Raw genomic sequence first — 16,194 nt, 5'->3', positions numbered from 1 at the left:
AGATGCCATCATTTTTTATGCTACAAAATTAGCGGACAGATCCAAGAAGGAAATTGCTGCAAGCTAGTGTGACTCCATATCTAACAATATTTGATTGTGTGTTTAATAATAAGGTTTAAGGTAATAAGAAACGGTCTCAATATAATGAAATAGTGAACTAACTCACGTGAAACATATTTAATAGGTTTTGTAAATATGGGTTGTGGGGCCAGAATGATTAGGGGAGGAGGGAGATATCTAGAGCACTCATCGTGGAGGAGGGAGACGGGTATATCTCATAAGAAACACTCGTGCTTGCCAATGAACTTACACCCCCCTTTTCCGCCAGTTGCGATTGGCTAAAAAGCTCCTTCCTTCTACAAATAGTCAAGTCTCAGGTCATGATCATTTACACGGACGGTAGAGCATGTGGACTTGTTCAAGAGAAAAGGTATGCTAAACTAGATTTATCAAGGCAGTTCAAAACATTTGACTCAAAAGACTGACGAGAGAAATGAGACTAACCTGTGCTGGAGAAGAGGTAATGGCGATTGGTTGCCTTTGAAAAATACGTGCCAGTACTGGAGAATACAAGGAGGCCCAGAAACGATTTCATAGAAATATAGACTCGTAAGATCCAATTCGAACATTCTAATTGATGTTGTAGCACCTGTTCAAGGTCCTTTTTTCCACACAATGAATTACTAGCTAATGAACATCACGATGGTTGGGATTGACAAAGATGAAAGAGCTTTAGCTATCATAAGCCCCGATCATTAGTCAACATCCTTCAAATACTGACTCACTTCCAGCCTTGGCTCTATCTAAAACCTACACTACTACCCTTCAGAGTAAAGACTACGCTGCCACAAAAACGGCACAATAAAAAGGTACCAAACGCCAACAGACCCCTTTCAATGCCAAGCCAATTATAAACAACCAAAAACTCATCCCCCAATCCCCTTCTCCTCTCCCCATAGACAGAGAAAACTAAAAAAGGAAACCAAGAAAGTTGGCACGGGCATTTCCAACTAGACTGACCCTATTGCTCATCATTCTGACTCTCATCTTTGACAAGCTTGATCATGTCATCAATTCGAAGGATAGTTATGGCTGCTTCAGTGGCAAACTAGTATACAAAAGAAATTCATTTGAATTAGAGGCAGCTTAGTGGAGAACTTAACTATCAATTTATGACCGCATTTGCATATTCCACAGCTGTTACCTGAATTATCTTCACTTTGCTCATGGCTGGCTCGATGACTCCAGCATCTAAGTTGTTGCGTACAGTCCCCTTTGAAAGATCTAGTCCCATCCTGCAACAATGCCATAAATATTCACCAAGAAAACACAGTAAAACTGGTTATTATTAAATTAAAAAAAGGGAAATAAAAGTGGGGAAACAACATTGGCTGCTTATCTATGTTTCTTTTCTCCATTAATGGAAGAGGACATCATATATGCAATTACTTATGCATGTGAATGGAAACCACAGCCCATGATATAGAAAGAATAATGGCAGTAGTGTGATTGGAGATCTTTATTGAAACCCACTACCCGCCCCATCTTTGTATATCAAGAGGAAGAAACAAGTGGACCAAAGATGATAGGAACAAATATGCCTAGTCAATCCACAAAATGGTGCTCTCAACATTCTCACACTGGAACTTTGCCAAACTTTAGAAGATAGCAAACATCAGGTAGAATGTACTAAGGAAACCAATATACCTGGAAAACTGCTTCTTATCGGCCTTTGTCTGTGCTGTGTGGTGGTAAGCCCGTAGTTTTGCAACTAACTCGGTGGCGTCCTTGGCAGCATTGACAGCAAGCACCTGTACTACTACAAGTCAGCACTTGCACATAAAAAGTTCCACACCGGAGGCATCAGAAAATAAATTTCACATAATCAATAATCAATAACACACCTTTGGTATAATTAATAAAGATTCAGCAAACTCTGCAATTGCCAACTGTTCCCGTGATCCCAGAGTTGTAGCAAGGCACTCCAAATACACAGATAGTGCAGACTCGACTGCCCCTCCTCCTGCTACTACCTGCAATGGCAATGTCAGGGCATGGCTATCAATTTTCAAGTGCATACTGGGTTTTCGGACTCTAAGCACAATTCAAAGATGTAACTAGAAAGCATCCAATTTACCATATTAGATTCAAGGGTCCTCTTAACAATAGATAAGGCATCATGCAACGCCCTCTCCATCTCATCAAGCATATAATCATTTGCACCCCGGAGAATCAAGGAAACCTAAGCAAACACAACAAACAAATTAATCAGCAGCTGTCAAGGAGAAAAATGTTTACCATTTGCAGCGCACAACCATTCTATGTCAATAGGAGCTCTAAGGATTTAGCACAGGCCAAGAAAAATTAACTGCTGAAGTTCAGGAGACCTAAATAAGTGGAATCACATACCGCGCTTGTAGTTTTTGTACCCTTAATCATAATTACATCATCATCAGCAATTCGCTCCTCTGCAACTTCATCAGCATACCCCAGAAGCGATGACTCAAATGTTTCCTCCCCTTCCATATCAGCAAATGTTGAAACCTATGAACCAACCAGTAAGAGAACGGGGTCAAAAAGATATCATAGGTGCTACAAAGAAAAGGGAAGCACCGGACAACTATATAGAATGCATGGCAAAAATAAGAGGACACATTTGAATTGAAACACAAGGCAGAAATAAAAGATTCCCCTATGCCGTTTCAGGAAAAAAAGGAAATACTAAATAAAGAGCACTTGCAGAAAAGTTAAATGAAATGATAATATGCATCGTCTTTGTTTAGAAATTTCAGACTCAATTCTAAGTTGATCAATTGATAGGGAAAATGCACATTCTTATTGCTTGGATGGAATGCAATTACAGAAGATTCTCACGTCCAACTTTGTTTGACAACCCCAGAACTAAACAGGTGGCCGGGTGAACTTTCTTTGAACCAGGAACAGCAAAAATGATATATGTAAGGTATTGACAACTAGAATGATTGCTTAAAGGATAGGACATACCAAGGTTGCACCAGTCGCCTTGGCAACATGACGCATATCCTCCTTCCGAACACGTCTCACAGCAATAGCCCCCGCCTCGACAAAGTACTGAAATAAATGGTAGTGCAAATTACATTAACCAACAAAAAGGTTAAAGAGTTAAACAAATCACTATCTTATCAGATGTCCATAAAATATAACTACATATTAACACAGATTCACATGCAAAAAAATCTTAGTCGTGAATGTTTGAGCCACTTATGGACAAAGTAATTTATCAGACAACATACAGCTACCAAAAACTTGTCAATACCAGGATAAAGTAATGTACAACACAGCGACTGGATAACAACTCCAGCAATGCTATCAGAATCTAGAAGCACAAGTCGCAAACACTTACCTTAAGAGCCATGTCATCAATTCCTTTTGTTGTTAAAACAACATTGGCTCCAGCTTTCAAGAGTTTCCCAATGCGCTCCTTTGTCATATCAGCTTCTCTGTGATGGCACAAGGCAACATCATGGCCATGTTAATAAGAAAATAAACAAATAAATACATCAGAAGATCATTATCATTTTGATTGCCATCAGCACATGGCTCGGTTGAAATAAAAATCAGTTACACAACTCCAAAGACCAATTACCAAAGAAAAATGGTTATTGTAGTACATTCTTGAACAACGCAGCCAAAGTATAATCTAATCACCTTTGACGAATTTTCTCAAGCTCCCTGGGATCAGTGACTAAGACTTGTACACCCAACTGCATCTTTGTCTTCTGAAGATTGAAGTCAAGGCATGCAATCCTTGCAGCTGCAACTTTCATAGGCATTCCTTGAGCAGCACGGCCAGTATTTAGTGCATAGCCATTCAAAAGGTAGCTATCTTTTGCGCTCTTTCCATGAGCTTTCAAAATATTGATCACCTGAAATTCAGACAAAGCAACAGGACATTACAACCATCACTGAGCAATGCAGATTGGCCTGTATCAAGAATACTTTATGAAGCGAGTTATTGCACAATAAGAACAACTGACCTTGATGGGGTATCTGACTTCCCCTCTTACATTGGTCATCTTCACTGCTTGTACAGCGTCGACAACCTAAAACAAAGTTGAATACAAATATATTAATGTAGAGAAATTAAAGTGCCAGGCCTTTCATCTTGTCTGAGCCAGCATAACATTGAAAAGAAAAAGGTTCTCTCAGTTATTGTTTCTAGAAAGTACTGTACAAAGCAAAGCCAAAACTAAGACATCTATGAGCAGGCCTCTCAAAATCAATCGTGCACAGCTAGACAGACCAAGTTGCAAAGAAATTTAACATAATAACAACTTGGAGTTGTTTTTACATGCTTCATCCAAAAACAAGAAAAAAGGAAGAAAAAAAATTGCTAAAGTAAGAAAGAACCAGCAAACTGAAAAGACACTAGCTGCTGTAAAATCAATGTCTAATGGATCTATAAAATTCTGGAAGCTAGAGAAGTGAGTCTGACAAAGGGAACCAAAGTACTAAGGCCAAATTAGGTGTCAGCAAAAACACATTAGTTGAAAAAGAAGTTTCCTATTTAACTTTTAACCCAGAGGAATAATCCATGCTAAGGCACAAATGATTTGCAACATACAAAAGCCCAACGCATGCAACTGATTTTGGACAGACGAAAATATACAGCTCTATAAAATAGAGCATAAACTCATTTAAATGTTTCATTTTTTACCAACACAATACACTTGAAAAAATAAGCATACCATATTTGCAAAAAAGTCACTGTCACTTCCTATCAACTTTGAAGACATACTTGTCTTGGCACAGTTTACTAGAGAGACTTTTCCGAGCTTTTCAACCTGATAAAATCACAAAAACACTGTAATTAAGAACATTACATAGTGGACAGAGTGCCCAGTGCATGCTGTACCAGTTGGACTGATTCTATCTAATTCTTGCATGTTAAGACTGAATAGTTTCCCATCCATTCCATACCGTGTGTAATTATTGATGCCTTTTCAAGAAAATAATAATATTAAATGGAGAGGCTATTACCTTCACAGCCAATTTTTCTTCAACATATTTGCATGCTTCCCTCATAGCAAGCTGTTCAGATAAGTACAAAATATGGGTGAATGTCAGTAATGGAAACATTCAGAGATATGATATCCAAGGTCTTGGTGTTGCACACAAATAAATCCAAATAAAGGGGGGTGCTATAAACATGCTGGAAAACAAATTCTCACTCTATATCCACTGATTATTGAAGTTGGGTGAATCCCATTCCTCACTAGATCATTTGCTCTCTGCAAAAGAATATCGTCCAATTATATACTTCCACAGCATCATCCTTTAATATTATAACATTGAAAAATAACTTGATTGGGAAAGGGAAAAACAGAGTCCGCTAGCTGCAATTACCTTGAGCAACTCTGAAGCTACAATAACAACCGAAGTTGTCCCGTCTCCAACTTCTCGGTCTTGCAGCTCAGCCAACTCCACTAGAACCTGTAGACCCTCAAAATAGAAAATATGAAACAAACGTAAGAAGAGTCGTTAAACAGAGCAGCAACTTGAATAATTAATAAAAAAGGAGCCAAATGTTGACTGTATCCATCCACCTTAGCAGCAGGGTGCTCGACTTCTAACATCTTAAGAATAGTAGCACCATCATTGGTAATTGTTACGTCTCCGATATCATCTACAAGCATCTACAATAACCAAAAATAATAATAATAAAATCTCGAATAAGCACCTCCTCTCCTAAAACTGTAAAAACAAAATCAACACATTTCACATATCGCTACCGAATTCAATTTCAATTAATAATACGGATCAGAGCCATAAGGAGTTTCTTACAGAAATAGCAGTAGCAGCGACGACAATGCAAAATGAAAAGCGAGAAGAGAGAGTGGTGGAACTCGATTACTATACCTTGTCGAGACCAACAGGACCGAGTGAGGATTTAACGATATTGGCGACTGCTTGACAGGCCACCACTGTAAAGCACCAAAAATATCAAACATGATCATCATCATCACCATTAGTGAAGTTTCTAAACGCAATATGATCAGAGAGAAAGAGAGGGTACCATTTTGAGTGCGAACGTCCTGGCCGGACTGTCTGTCGCCGAGAATATCAGGTGTCTGTGCGGCGATTGCCATTTTTAGTGGAAGAAATGAAACCCTAGATCGGATCTGTTAGTGACTTGAGGGAAAAGGAGAGGGAGTGACGAGTGACTTCTAGCAAGTGAAGAACCACGAAGTTCTCTGTTCTGCTATTCTTCTATAAAAAGGAAAGGCAAGGAAAGGAAACAAGGGCCCTCGAAGGATCTCTCGTTCATTCAAAGAAGGGGTGGTGCTGTTTTTAGTTTAAGAGTCTGCACGCTGTCGTTTTACGATGAGGTGTGGAGTTGTGTTCCCAGTTCCCTATATATTTTTTCGAAATTCACGGCCTCCCTCCAGGGCCCAAACCCATTATACGTTGTACATTTGTACGAGAAGGGGAAAATATTGTAATGCTCCTCAGCCTCATCCTGTTCTCCCTGTGAGTTGCTTCTTCTTTCTTTCTTTTTCCCTCCATTTTTTTTCATTATTCAACTTTTTTCTTTCTTTTTTTCCTCACATGTTATAATGAAACACTTTTATGCATTAGAATTTATTTTGACTTATATTATCACGGCGTGTGTGCGATGAAATCTTTTTTTCTACGTTGCATAAAGATTACGGAATAAAAGAACAGGGCTTACTTTTTAAAAAAAATAATTAAGAATTGGGATCAAAATTAAAATCATCAAAAAGAAGGATCACTTTGTTTATTTTTCTATTCAAGAAGCATGAATTTCTACACTTTGGTCCCTAATTTTTTTCAAATTCTACATTTCAGTTATAAAAATGTATATATTAATTTTAATTATCATAATATAAATAATAAAGATTTTAAATGATTTTAATTTTTTATTGAAATTGTGAGTATATATGTTTTCTAATTTCTTATAAGAATTGGGAAAGAAATTATAGTTGGGTTAATATATCATCCTTGGACTTTTCAAGTTCATGTATGGAGGTCAACATTCAATAAAATTATTTCTATGATTGCATCAGTCGGTGTGAAAAATGTGTTATTAACTAAAAATATTCATTGATGAGACTTAGGATCCATTTAATTTGTCCTTGATATATTTATAAATTAAGTAGTTTTTATCTTATTCTTAGACGTACTAATGTCAAATGAGTGATTTGCTTAAAAAAATTAAAAAATATTTGTATATATATCTAGTTTATATATATATATATATATATATATATATATATATATAATGAATATCAACTTTCTGCTTTAGTATTTAATTAACATTAATAATTATTATTATGATTTATTGGTTTATATTCTTTTAATTTATTCTTATTGTTCAGATATAATTTTTTTATTTTTTAATTAAAAAATTCCGAAAAACATATCATATAAAAATTAATTTAGAATACTGCTCACAATTTAGCGTAAAAGCTATAAATATTTATATTACGATAAGGATATTTACGAGACTCTTATTTCACGAGATCTAAGCCTGATTATACTTTCTTGAATATGGAACTAATTTTCTAAGATTAGATCCACCCTATTGCATCCTGCGCGGAGAATGTGGACAGGACCCGCTCTCCCGCTTGCCCAAATCCAGCGAGTCCCACCGCCGATGTATGATTCTCAGGGTGGCGGTCCCGGATTGCCTGAAACATTTTCTCATTTCTTTGGTCCCACAATGATGGTGCAGGGTATACTCAGGGGGGTGTTTGAGTACGGAATAAAACCCAGAAATGCACAAAACAAAGTGTCTGGCTGTTGGGCTTGTGGGCACATCATGGTAAGTAGCGGGGAAGGAAAGAAAAGTTGTGAAAAGAATTTTTGGAGGGATGAGGCTAGCAGAGTGGTGGGTGGATGTGGACCTCAGAAAATGTGTGTTTTAGACTTCAGGGGATTTTGTGTGGGGCTGACTTGTCTCCATTCATTGGGCCCAAAAGACTTAATTGATGGTGGCATGTTGTGTTTTTTTGACAGTGATGTACATCTTCCTATAATAATTTAGTTCTTTATGTGAAATTACGCAGTGTCACACAGGTTTTAATTCAACTATTATGCATCCCTTAGCTTGTTTTAGTTCAATAAGATTCAAATGAATCTTGAAATAATGTTCAATTTTCACGGGCATTTATATACATATTTTGAAATAATATTTAATTTTAACTTATATATTCCACGCGCGTGTGCACACATACACACATACACGGGTGACCCTCAAGATTATTCAATGAATAATGAATCTGAGCTGGGATTGTTAAAAACCAATATCCCTCTTAATTTCCTGAAATAATAAACCATATATAAGGATGCCTTTCAAAGAATTGATGCAAGACCACTGTATTCTCTTGATCAATGTTTTGATCTTCAAGAATTGTTGCTATCAAGCTATCGTCATGCAGCTGTAAAATCGCATTTTGGATTTCGGAACTTCCATTGATCTGTCCTTTTCGATGCGAACTTAAGGGATCTTCATGGAAGTCAATCGAGTCATGTCATGATCATGACGTTGTCTGGCCCATGAGTGTGATAACTTTCAATGAATAATTGAGATAATTTCCTTCCTTCCACTATCAATTTCAAAGACCACGAAAGTCTTTTTAGAAGAATAAAAGAAAAAGGAAAAATACTCTGCGATTTTTTTCTTCAAAAATTGGGATATGTGCACGACGGTACCGCAATGATCAAACTTTTATGTACAGATCAGGCTGAGAGGTGGCATAAGAATTTGTAAAACCATGGTTCAATTTTTTTTTCAATTTATTTAAGAATTAATCCTCTTCTTTTATCCTTCTGTACTGTCGCCAGTTGGATCTACAGATTTCACTTCAACTGATAATTTTATTGGGTTGGCTAACTTTTGTCTCTTGGTTTAAGTTTATCTAATGTACTCTCGAAGGTTGCTCGTTAAACACTTTCGCCTCCGTTCTTTCAAGTAAACCATCAGCGAGCTTTCCTTTTACACCTTCTGCCACGTTCTAAATGTTCGGTACAACACGAATAGGACAGCAGAGAGACCCCATTTATGGATTTCTGGCGCAGATCTTCGGTGGTCCCGGTGATCCATGGTTATAGGGAGTGAGAGAGGAGAGAATTAAAGGAGCGGTGGGGTTTATGTTTTCCTTTACGGACACACTTGCGTGTGTTGACGTGCACAAAATTAAGACGCCCTGTCCTCTTGTTTGGTACGCATGGTGTCCTTCTTCCGACTGACTCATGATGCGCTTCCCTTCATGTTAATTTGCCAGCAGTGCTTGTTTTGAAGAAGACATATTGAATTGCATCTTTGCATCGATACGCTATTATCCCATCTACAAGTGTGGCCGGTAAGGTGGCTAGATGTTTTTGTCTTGACTTGTGAAACAAGAGAGCGAGCTTGTATTATCATTCAATAAAGAGTGTAGGTTTGAAAATATTTTTATTGAATTGTGTGAGTACTTTTATAAAGATTATAGGATTGCGTGTAAAAAAATTGAGGAGATAGAAAAATGTCAGCTAGACTAAAAAAATATTTGACAATGTGGTTATGATTGCTTTACAAATAACGTTTCGTGTCGAAATGAATGTCAATAATATTTTTATTTTAAAAAAATTATTTTTAATATCAGCATATCAAAACGATCTAAAACATATAAAATATATTAAATTTTAACAAAAAAAAATTAAATTTTTAAAAATATAGTGCAAACCACATTCTAAACATATTCTAAACTTGGTTCCCAGAGAGACAACATATTCTAAACTTGGTTGATAGAGAGCCTGCTCGGTCTTGGCTGTGAAGCAGCACAAACCAATTCCTTTTTCTTTCTTTCTTTTTTAATACTCAACAGTACTATATAGAGACAGAGATGTGTGAAAACATGAAATCATTATGTAATTTCATCATTAAGAAAACAAAAATAATGGATGTATAATAATGAAATAATTGTTTTACGATATTAAGCTGTAATTAGTTACTAAAACCTCAATGTTCAGTTTAGGCAAGGTTAGCAAGCAATGGATTTCAAGTTAGTATAAGAAAAGGGAATTTCATGAGCTCGTTCCATTAATACTAATACTGTACATGTGTTAACTTGAAGGAGTGTAGTTTAACTGGTTAAATACTGAATTTGATTTTTAAAAATCACTAGTTTAAATGTTATAAATCTTAAACCCACTTGAGGTTATATGATTATTAATTTCAGGATATCGGGAGATTAGTCGAAGTGTATGTAAATTATCCGCTAAGGTCTTAGCAATGAGGCTTAACATCGCACTGTGCTCTGCCATTCATGTATATATTGCCCAACCATCTCGTGCAGCTGGTCAGACAAATAGCAATGGTTCAAATCTTTAATCCCTATATAGTCTTTGTATATAGTTTTTGATCTCTAATTCATCATTGATTTTTGTTTTTATTTGGTCAACCCTATTTATACTTTACTCTAGTTACTCATTATTATTTTTTTATTATTAATATGAATGTTCAGATTAACTTGTGTATATTTTAACTAATCTTAAATTTTCTAGTCTGTCTCCGTAGTTTAGGAGATGCTTTATAATAATTTTAATAGTTTTAACTAAGAAATTCGTTGTAAGAATATAGACTTGGTGATATAGTTCCTTTACGTGTATCAAAACATAGTTTTATCTCGATTAGCATGCTGCTCTTTCTAGCCAATCGTTGTACAACCTTGATCTTCTGCTGTTTCAGGGCACACATTTTCTTGTCACATGTTGTTCCTTTAAAAAAATAAAAATAAACACCAATTAATGCATATGACATTCTAATTAGTTCTTTTGCTAACGCGAGTCTTGTTTCATCAGCTTTTTGTTTGGACGACTCAGCTATGCAGAGGCCATTATGGTCAAGGATATTAAATTTTGGCTTCGTCCTTTTTTTTTTCATTGGAAGGCTAAAAAAACCTTGGGTTATACAACGAGTATAGTTCTTCCTTGTTGAATTATTATGACTGAGGATACTCCACTCGTTTAGATTTGATTTTTTTTTCAAAAAAAAAAGGGGGAATAACACATGACCATTACATAAATGATTTGTTATTAATAACACGGTATTAAACAGCATATTAAAAGACAAGCGGTCGTGTCAGGCGTATAATTTATTTGATTCCATAGGGTTCGAGGTTTTATTTTCAAATTCTAGAAAGAAAAAAGGAATTTAAATGAAGGGGCCGGGACGACCACCCTGGTTACATAATTTACTCAAAATCCGTGGTATATGGAAAAAAAATAATCTTAATTACTTTTTTAATGTGGGAGGTCTAAAAGGAATATATTTATGGTAGCTCATATATATATATATATATATATATATATATGCGCGTAATGCTTATGTCATCTAGGAATTCATTTTATAATTGATCACGCCTGTGCGCCAGTGCAGTGGAATTTGATAATGTCTACTATGGAGCCCCATGCACGATGACGTCCTCATTATGTAGCATTGAAGGAACTAGGAAGTTGGAGGCTGTGCCCGGTTTCTCTTTCATAAGTTCAACGACTGAAATGATCTCTATAACTTCATCATATCTCTTGAGATTACCATAATTACAAAAACTCATTTTGGCTAATAATTAATTTTCTCAAATCTCAGAATGCTCTTGGTAATCAAGTGTTGCTCCTTGCAAGAACTCCGAATTCAGTGAAGATAGAATTGATTGAGTGATTAATACTAGAGGAGTGTCTTATTAAATATTCTTAGAAAAAAATTATGGTGGACCATCCAATCAACGGGTAGGCCTCCCGCTAGTTATGCATCGATAAATGAGATTGCCTTAATGATGGCAAAGTTACAAAATGCGAGGAAGGTCTTGGAGGGATGAAAATAATTATTGTTGTGTTAGTCAACATTGATAAACTTGTTAGCCTGGAATGTAAATTAATATCAACAATAATTTAAATTTTAGTCATCGATCAACAATACCCCGCCTAACCCCTCCAAAAAAGAAGACAGCCTCGCCAAATCCACATAGCTAGGCCTTTTTCTGCCTCCATCAATCGCCACCATCAATGTCGATTAGCCCCCCTCGCATCCATCCATTTTCATGGATGTCGTCCTCACATCTACAGAACTTGATGCAATGCCTTTCCTAGTCAACAAATAATCAAATGACAGATGTGATCCAAGTCGATTTACCTAATTTGTCACTCTGATTTATTTATTTTCAACATCTTGGTAGATGTGTGATCTTATTTCTCTGGAGTCCGAGTTTCATGCAAAAGATTTCCTGATGGGTGGCTCATAAGTATTTTATATATTTCTGTGTATTTTTATAATTATTTTCATCTTTATTGAGTTTGGACCTCTTAAATAATCTTCAGTACGTATCATGCATATTGAGTTTCATACCAAAAAACTGAATCTTATGATGGATTGAGGACTCCATACTATAATAGTAACTCGCAATGAAATGTTAAAATTAAGTGCTCGGGGAAGTTTTTCTTTCACAACCCTGACCAATATTGCAGGTTTTAGAAAATTTCTGAGGCTTTTCTTTTCATTTTTCCTAGAAGAAAGAGATAATTGTGGGCTGCCAAAGTACAAATATAATTTTAAGACCCAAGACCAGCTAAGCAGCGGCCTCGCCAGTATTTTTTTCTTTCAATAGGATCAATAAAGGACCCCTTCCTTACAAATCAATTAAGTGGGAAGACCTTAGAGGTTTGTTTTTTTTATAATCTCAGGTTTGAGCTATGTGGTTGCTAATATGATGGTCACTAGAGATTTACATGGTCGTTAACTTCAGGGTCCGTGGGATTAGTCGAAGTACGCGCAAGCTGACCCGGACACTCATATTAAACTAAAAAAAAATTAATTAACCTAAAAAGTTTATTTAACCAATTCACAGTAATAACTTAGTATGCATGGGTATAAAAAATCAATCTCATATAATTATCACAAACATAATATAAAAATTAAAAAATAAATTAAAGTTAAATTAATATATTGAGTATCTATAAATAATAATACTAGTGGATCAATCCTTACGATCAACTTTAATGTTAATCAATCTAAGAATAATTATTAGAGGATTTTTTACATAACTAGAATGGAGGTAATAATAACTTTAGATTTTCATTTTGAATATTTAGATTTGAAATAATCTTATGCTCGAGAATGTTAGGTCCCACATCCTTTTAGACTAACAAATATTAGGGATGGGTTTGAAACTAGGCCTAAGAGAATTGTGTTTGATATTTTTCAGACTTATAGGCTTGTGATATGGTTAAGCTCTAAAGAGTTATGTATGATATCTTATTAAATTCACAGGTGTTTAAGACTGGCGTGTTACCAAGTCTAAAAAAAATTAGATTTAGTATAAGATTAACAAGTACTTAGACCTATCCCGTGTCCGACCCAAAAAAAACTCTAAACTTTGTTTCTATAGGTTTTGGCTTTTGTTGAGCTCTAATGTTAGAATTTTTTTTTTCTCGGCCCTTATAGACATAGACCTTAAGAAGAAAAGAATCATTTATATGAAATACACTACTCCATCAATTAGCAAACGCATTTGATCAACGAGAACAGTCACTAGTAAAGAGGAGCTAGCCGTTTCGATGAAGAAGACTGCCAAGTCACAATATTTGACGATTTCCTTGACAAAGACTGACCATAAAGAGAAATGAAGACAAACTATAATTTTTCAATAAAAGAGAGCAAGCACAGCTACAAACACAATCAAGCCTTTAAAAAAAAAGCATGCCTTACCCATGAAGTTGGATATCTTTCAACTTCATCCTTCGTCAGCTGGTGGCCATATATAGTTTACTCCACAAGTTCACTTTCACAAAATAAAAAATCCAGATAAGGCGGCATATGCTCCATGTTTTTAAGTGGTATCAAAAAGGAGGAAAAGGTGGTGTGGCGTATGCTATAAGCTTTGGACCCCCCCCCCCCCCCCAAAAAAAAAAAAAATAATAATAAAGCGTAGAGAAATCACACAGAATGTTAAAATAATGTGATCATAGAGCTGAAATTTAATATGAGTATTTTTGTCATTTAAGGTTCACCATGAGGGACACGAAGAGGGGTTTGCCCTATCATATTTTTAAGGTGGGTACTGTTTATTTTATATAGATAATAGTCTTTTTGAAAAATCTCATGCATGAACTAGGGGATCTTCTTAGTATAATTTAAAAATTGTTCAAGTTTTCTAGAAAGGAAATTCAATGAATAAATAAATAAATAAAGATATAATTAACTAACGTATAGAGTTGACTGCGTATCGTCTTTTCTGTAATTATCTACTAATTAAATCTACCCACTTATACTAATTGAGCACGAACAATATAAAAATGGACACAAAATCTTTTAATTTATGGCTACCACCAATGCTATGATTTATGATAGATTGACAGTGATTTTGAAATAGAAAACTCTAGAATTCAAGTCATGCCCACGATTCCTTACAAGACAGGAAATGACCAAATACCTGGCAATTTCTTACACTAATTTCTCTGCACAGTGGTTATGAAATCCAATTAATTAAGTTACAGTAACTTGAGAGCAACAGATTGTCTCTCTCTTTTGTGATTAATTGTGAATTTAAACGAAAAGCAGTTGGTAAGAGCCATGGCCCCACGTACCTGATGCTTATCTGCTTTCGCTAACTACTGTGTACTCAATCATACGATAGTCATGTGTCCTAATTAATCCTGACCGTGTAACAAGTAGAACTCTCGTCGAGAGTTTGGAACCTTTTCTTGTCTTCTACAGCGGTTGAGATCTCTCATCTCTAGCTTCACTTCATACTCGAGGAGATACTCTCTCCTCGATTCTCAACGTCCCAGCTTCAGAACGAGTTTTGAAAACTAAAATCTTTTGCTTTTTTTTTTATTTTATCTTATTAACTCAATCTTTAGTTATAATCAACAAGTTTATTGTATTTATTAATACATATAATTTTTAATTTATTTTATTAAATACATATAAAACTTTTAGATTACAGTAAAAAGAAATCTTGATGATAAAAGAATTAACAATGCCAGTATTATTTCTTTTTGAAATGAAAAAAAAAACTTTATCCGCCAGCTTAGCATGGGAAATAAATCAGTTTGAATAAATAGAGTTTTAATCGCAACAAGGAAAAAGGAAAATGAAGACAAGATGATGCCTCAGCATAAAAGAAGTTAAACAAATTTCAGCGTACACAATATAGTGCGAAGCATGGTAACAAACGTACTTGAGGCTGCTTTTTTATTTTTTTTTTCCTATTATTTTACGATATAAGGTGTTGTAGACATCTCATTTTAAGGGTATAATGACAACTTTATCCCATGCTCTGTTACAGGCAAGACCAGGAACGAAGTTGACCAATTACCTTTTTTATTTTTCAAAAAAAAAAAAAAACTGTTCTTTCAGTTCCATTTTCACCACGTACTGATTCCCGAGAAAAACAAATCCACTCTCCCAAAATGCACGTGTAATCACCCTTTCTTCTTTCTCGTTACCCTCCTTCCTCCTCCCCTTCCAACCTTGGTGTCATTATATTATTATTATTATAATAAAATAGTACTCCTACTCTCTCCCAGTAAAGGTAACCAGCACAGATTTTCTTAAAATAAAAATAATAAATTAAAATATTTATACAAGTATCTAATCAGCATTAATAATTACTAAAAAAATAAAAAATTAAATGATGAAGGTTTATATCTACTAAATTTATTTATTAAAATTAATAAAAAATAATAAAAATAGAAATTGAATGTGAACTCTTCTTAGCTGTTAGCTTAAAGGGAGTGAAGTGCGTCTATTAATCAACAAATAAAAAAATAAAATTATTAGTGCTAAAAAGATACAATCAACAAATAAAAATAAAAATAATAATAATGTAGCAAGCTAGCAAAAGGCAAAGACATGAGAAACATGAATGTAACACTAACCAATGAAGTGCAAAAGACAAGTGCAAAGATAAGAGAAATGGAATAAAAGCATAAAAGGTACATAGATTGTCGAATGCAAGAGTATTGAGAGAAAAATTTCTTGGATATAAAATACCTAAACAATGAAGTTCCTATAAATATGACAATATCTTTAAAGAAAAGTCAAAAGTCAAAACAACAAAGAAAAGAAAAACAATTAAAGATAAATTGCTAAAACACGCAGCCAAAATCAATGGGAAAAGGGGCTGAAAAATATATGCAAAAAAAAACCTA

General features: G+C 35.0%; 1 protein-coding gene across 1 annotated transcript; it reads right to left on the bottom strand.

The window, feature by feature from the left end:
• Positions 1-576: 576 nt before the first annotated feature.
• Positions 577-6,326, bottom strand: LOC133690617 (T-complex protein 1 subunit alpha-like). Its single transcript, XM_062110843.1, has 17 exons — positions 6,056-6,326; positions 5,899-5,963; positions 5,586-5,675; positions 5,386-5,472; positions 5,211-5,270; positions 5,020-5,070; positions 4,728-4,823; positions 4,017-4,082; positions 3,688-3,905; positions 3,383-3,479; positions 3,004-3,090; positions 2,410-2,544; positions 2,138-2,242; positions 1,905-2,033; positions 1,708-1,811; positions 1,205-1,295; positions 577-1,108 (listed from the first exon to the last, which is right to left on the bottom strand). The coding sequence occupies exons 1-17, from the start codon at positions 6,126-6,128 to the stop codon at positions 1,022-1,024; spliced, it is 1,641 nt and encodes a 546-aa protein (XP_061966827.1). The 5' UTR covers positions 6,129-6,326; the 3' UTR covers positions 577-1,021.
• Positions 6,327-16,194: the final 9,868 nt, after the last annotated feature.

The sequence above is a fragment of the Populus nigra genome, chromosome 4 (assembly GCF_951802175.1).
Source record: "Populus nigra chromosome 4, ddPopNigr1.1, whole genome shotgun sequence".
Taxonomy (NCBI): domain Eukaryota; kingdom Viridiplantae; phylum Streptophyta; class Magnoliopsida; order Malpighiales; family Salicaceae; genus Populus; species Populus nigra.
This window is presented reverse-complemented; position numbering and strand designations above follow the sequence as displayed.

Bases quoted from the DNA above. Each gene is read 5' to 3' on its own strand.
- LOC133690617 (XM_062110843.1), bottom strand. From the start codon at position 6,128: ATGGCAATCGCCGCACAGACACCTGATATTCTCGGCGACAGACAGTCC. The intron at 5,271-5,385 runs GTAATTGCAGCT...ATTCTTTTGCAG, and splicing joins TAGCTTCAGAGTTGCTCAAG to AGAGCAAATGATCTAGTGAG. The intron at 2,243-2,409 runs GTATGTGATTCC...GTGTTTGCTTAG, and splicing joins GTACAAAAACTACAAGCGCG to GTTTCCTTGATTCTCCGGGG.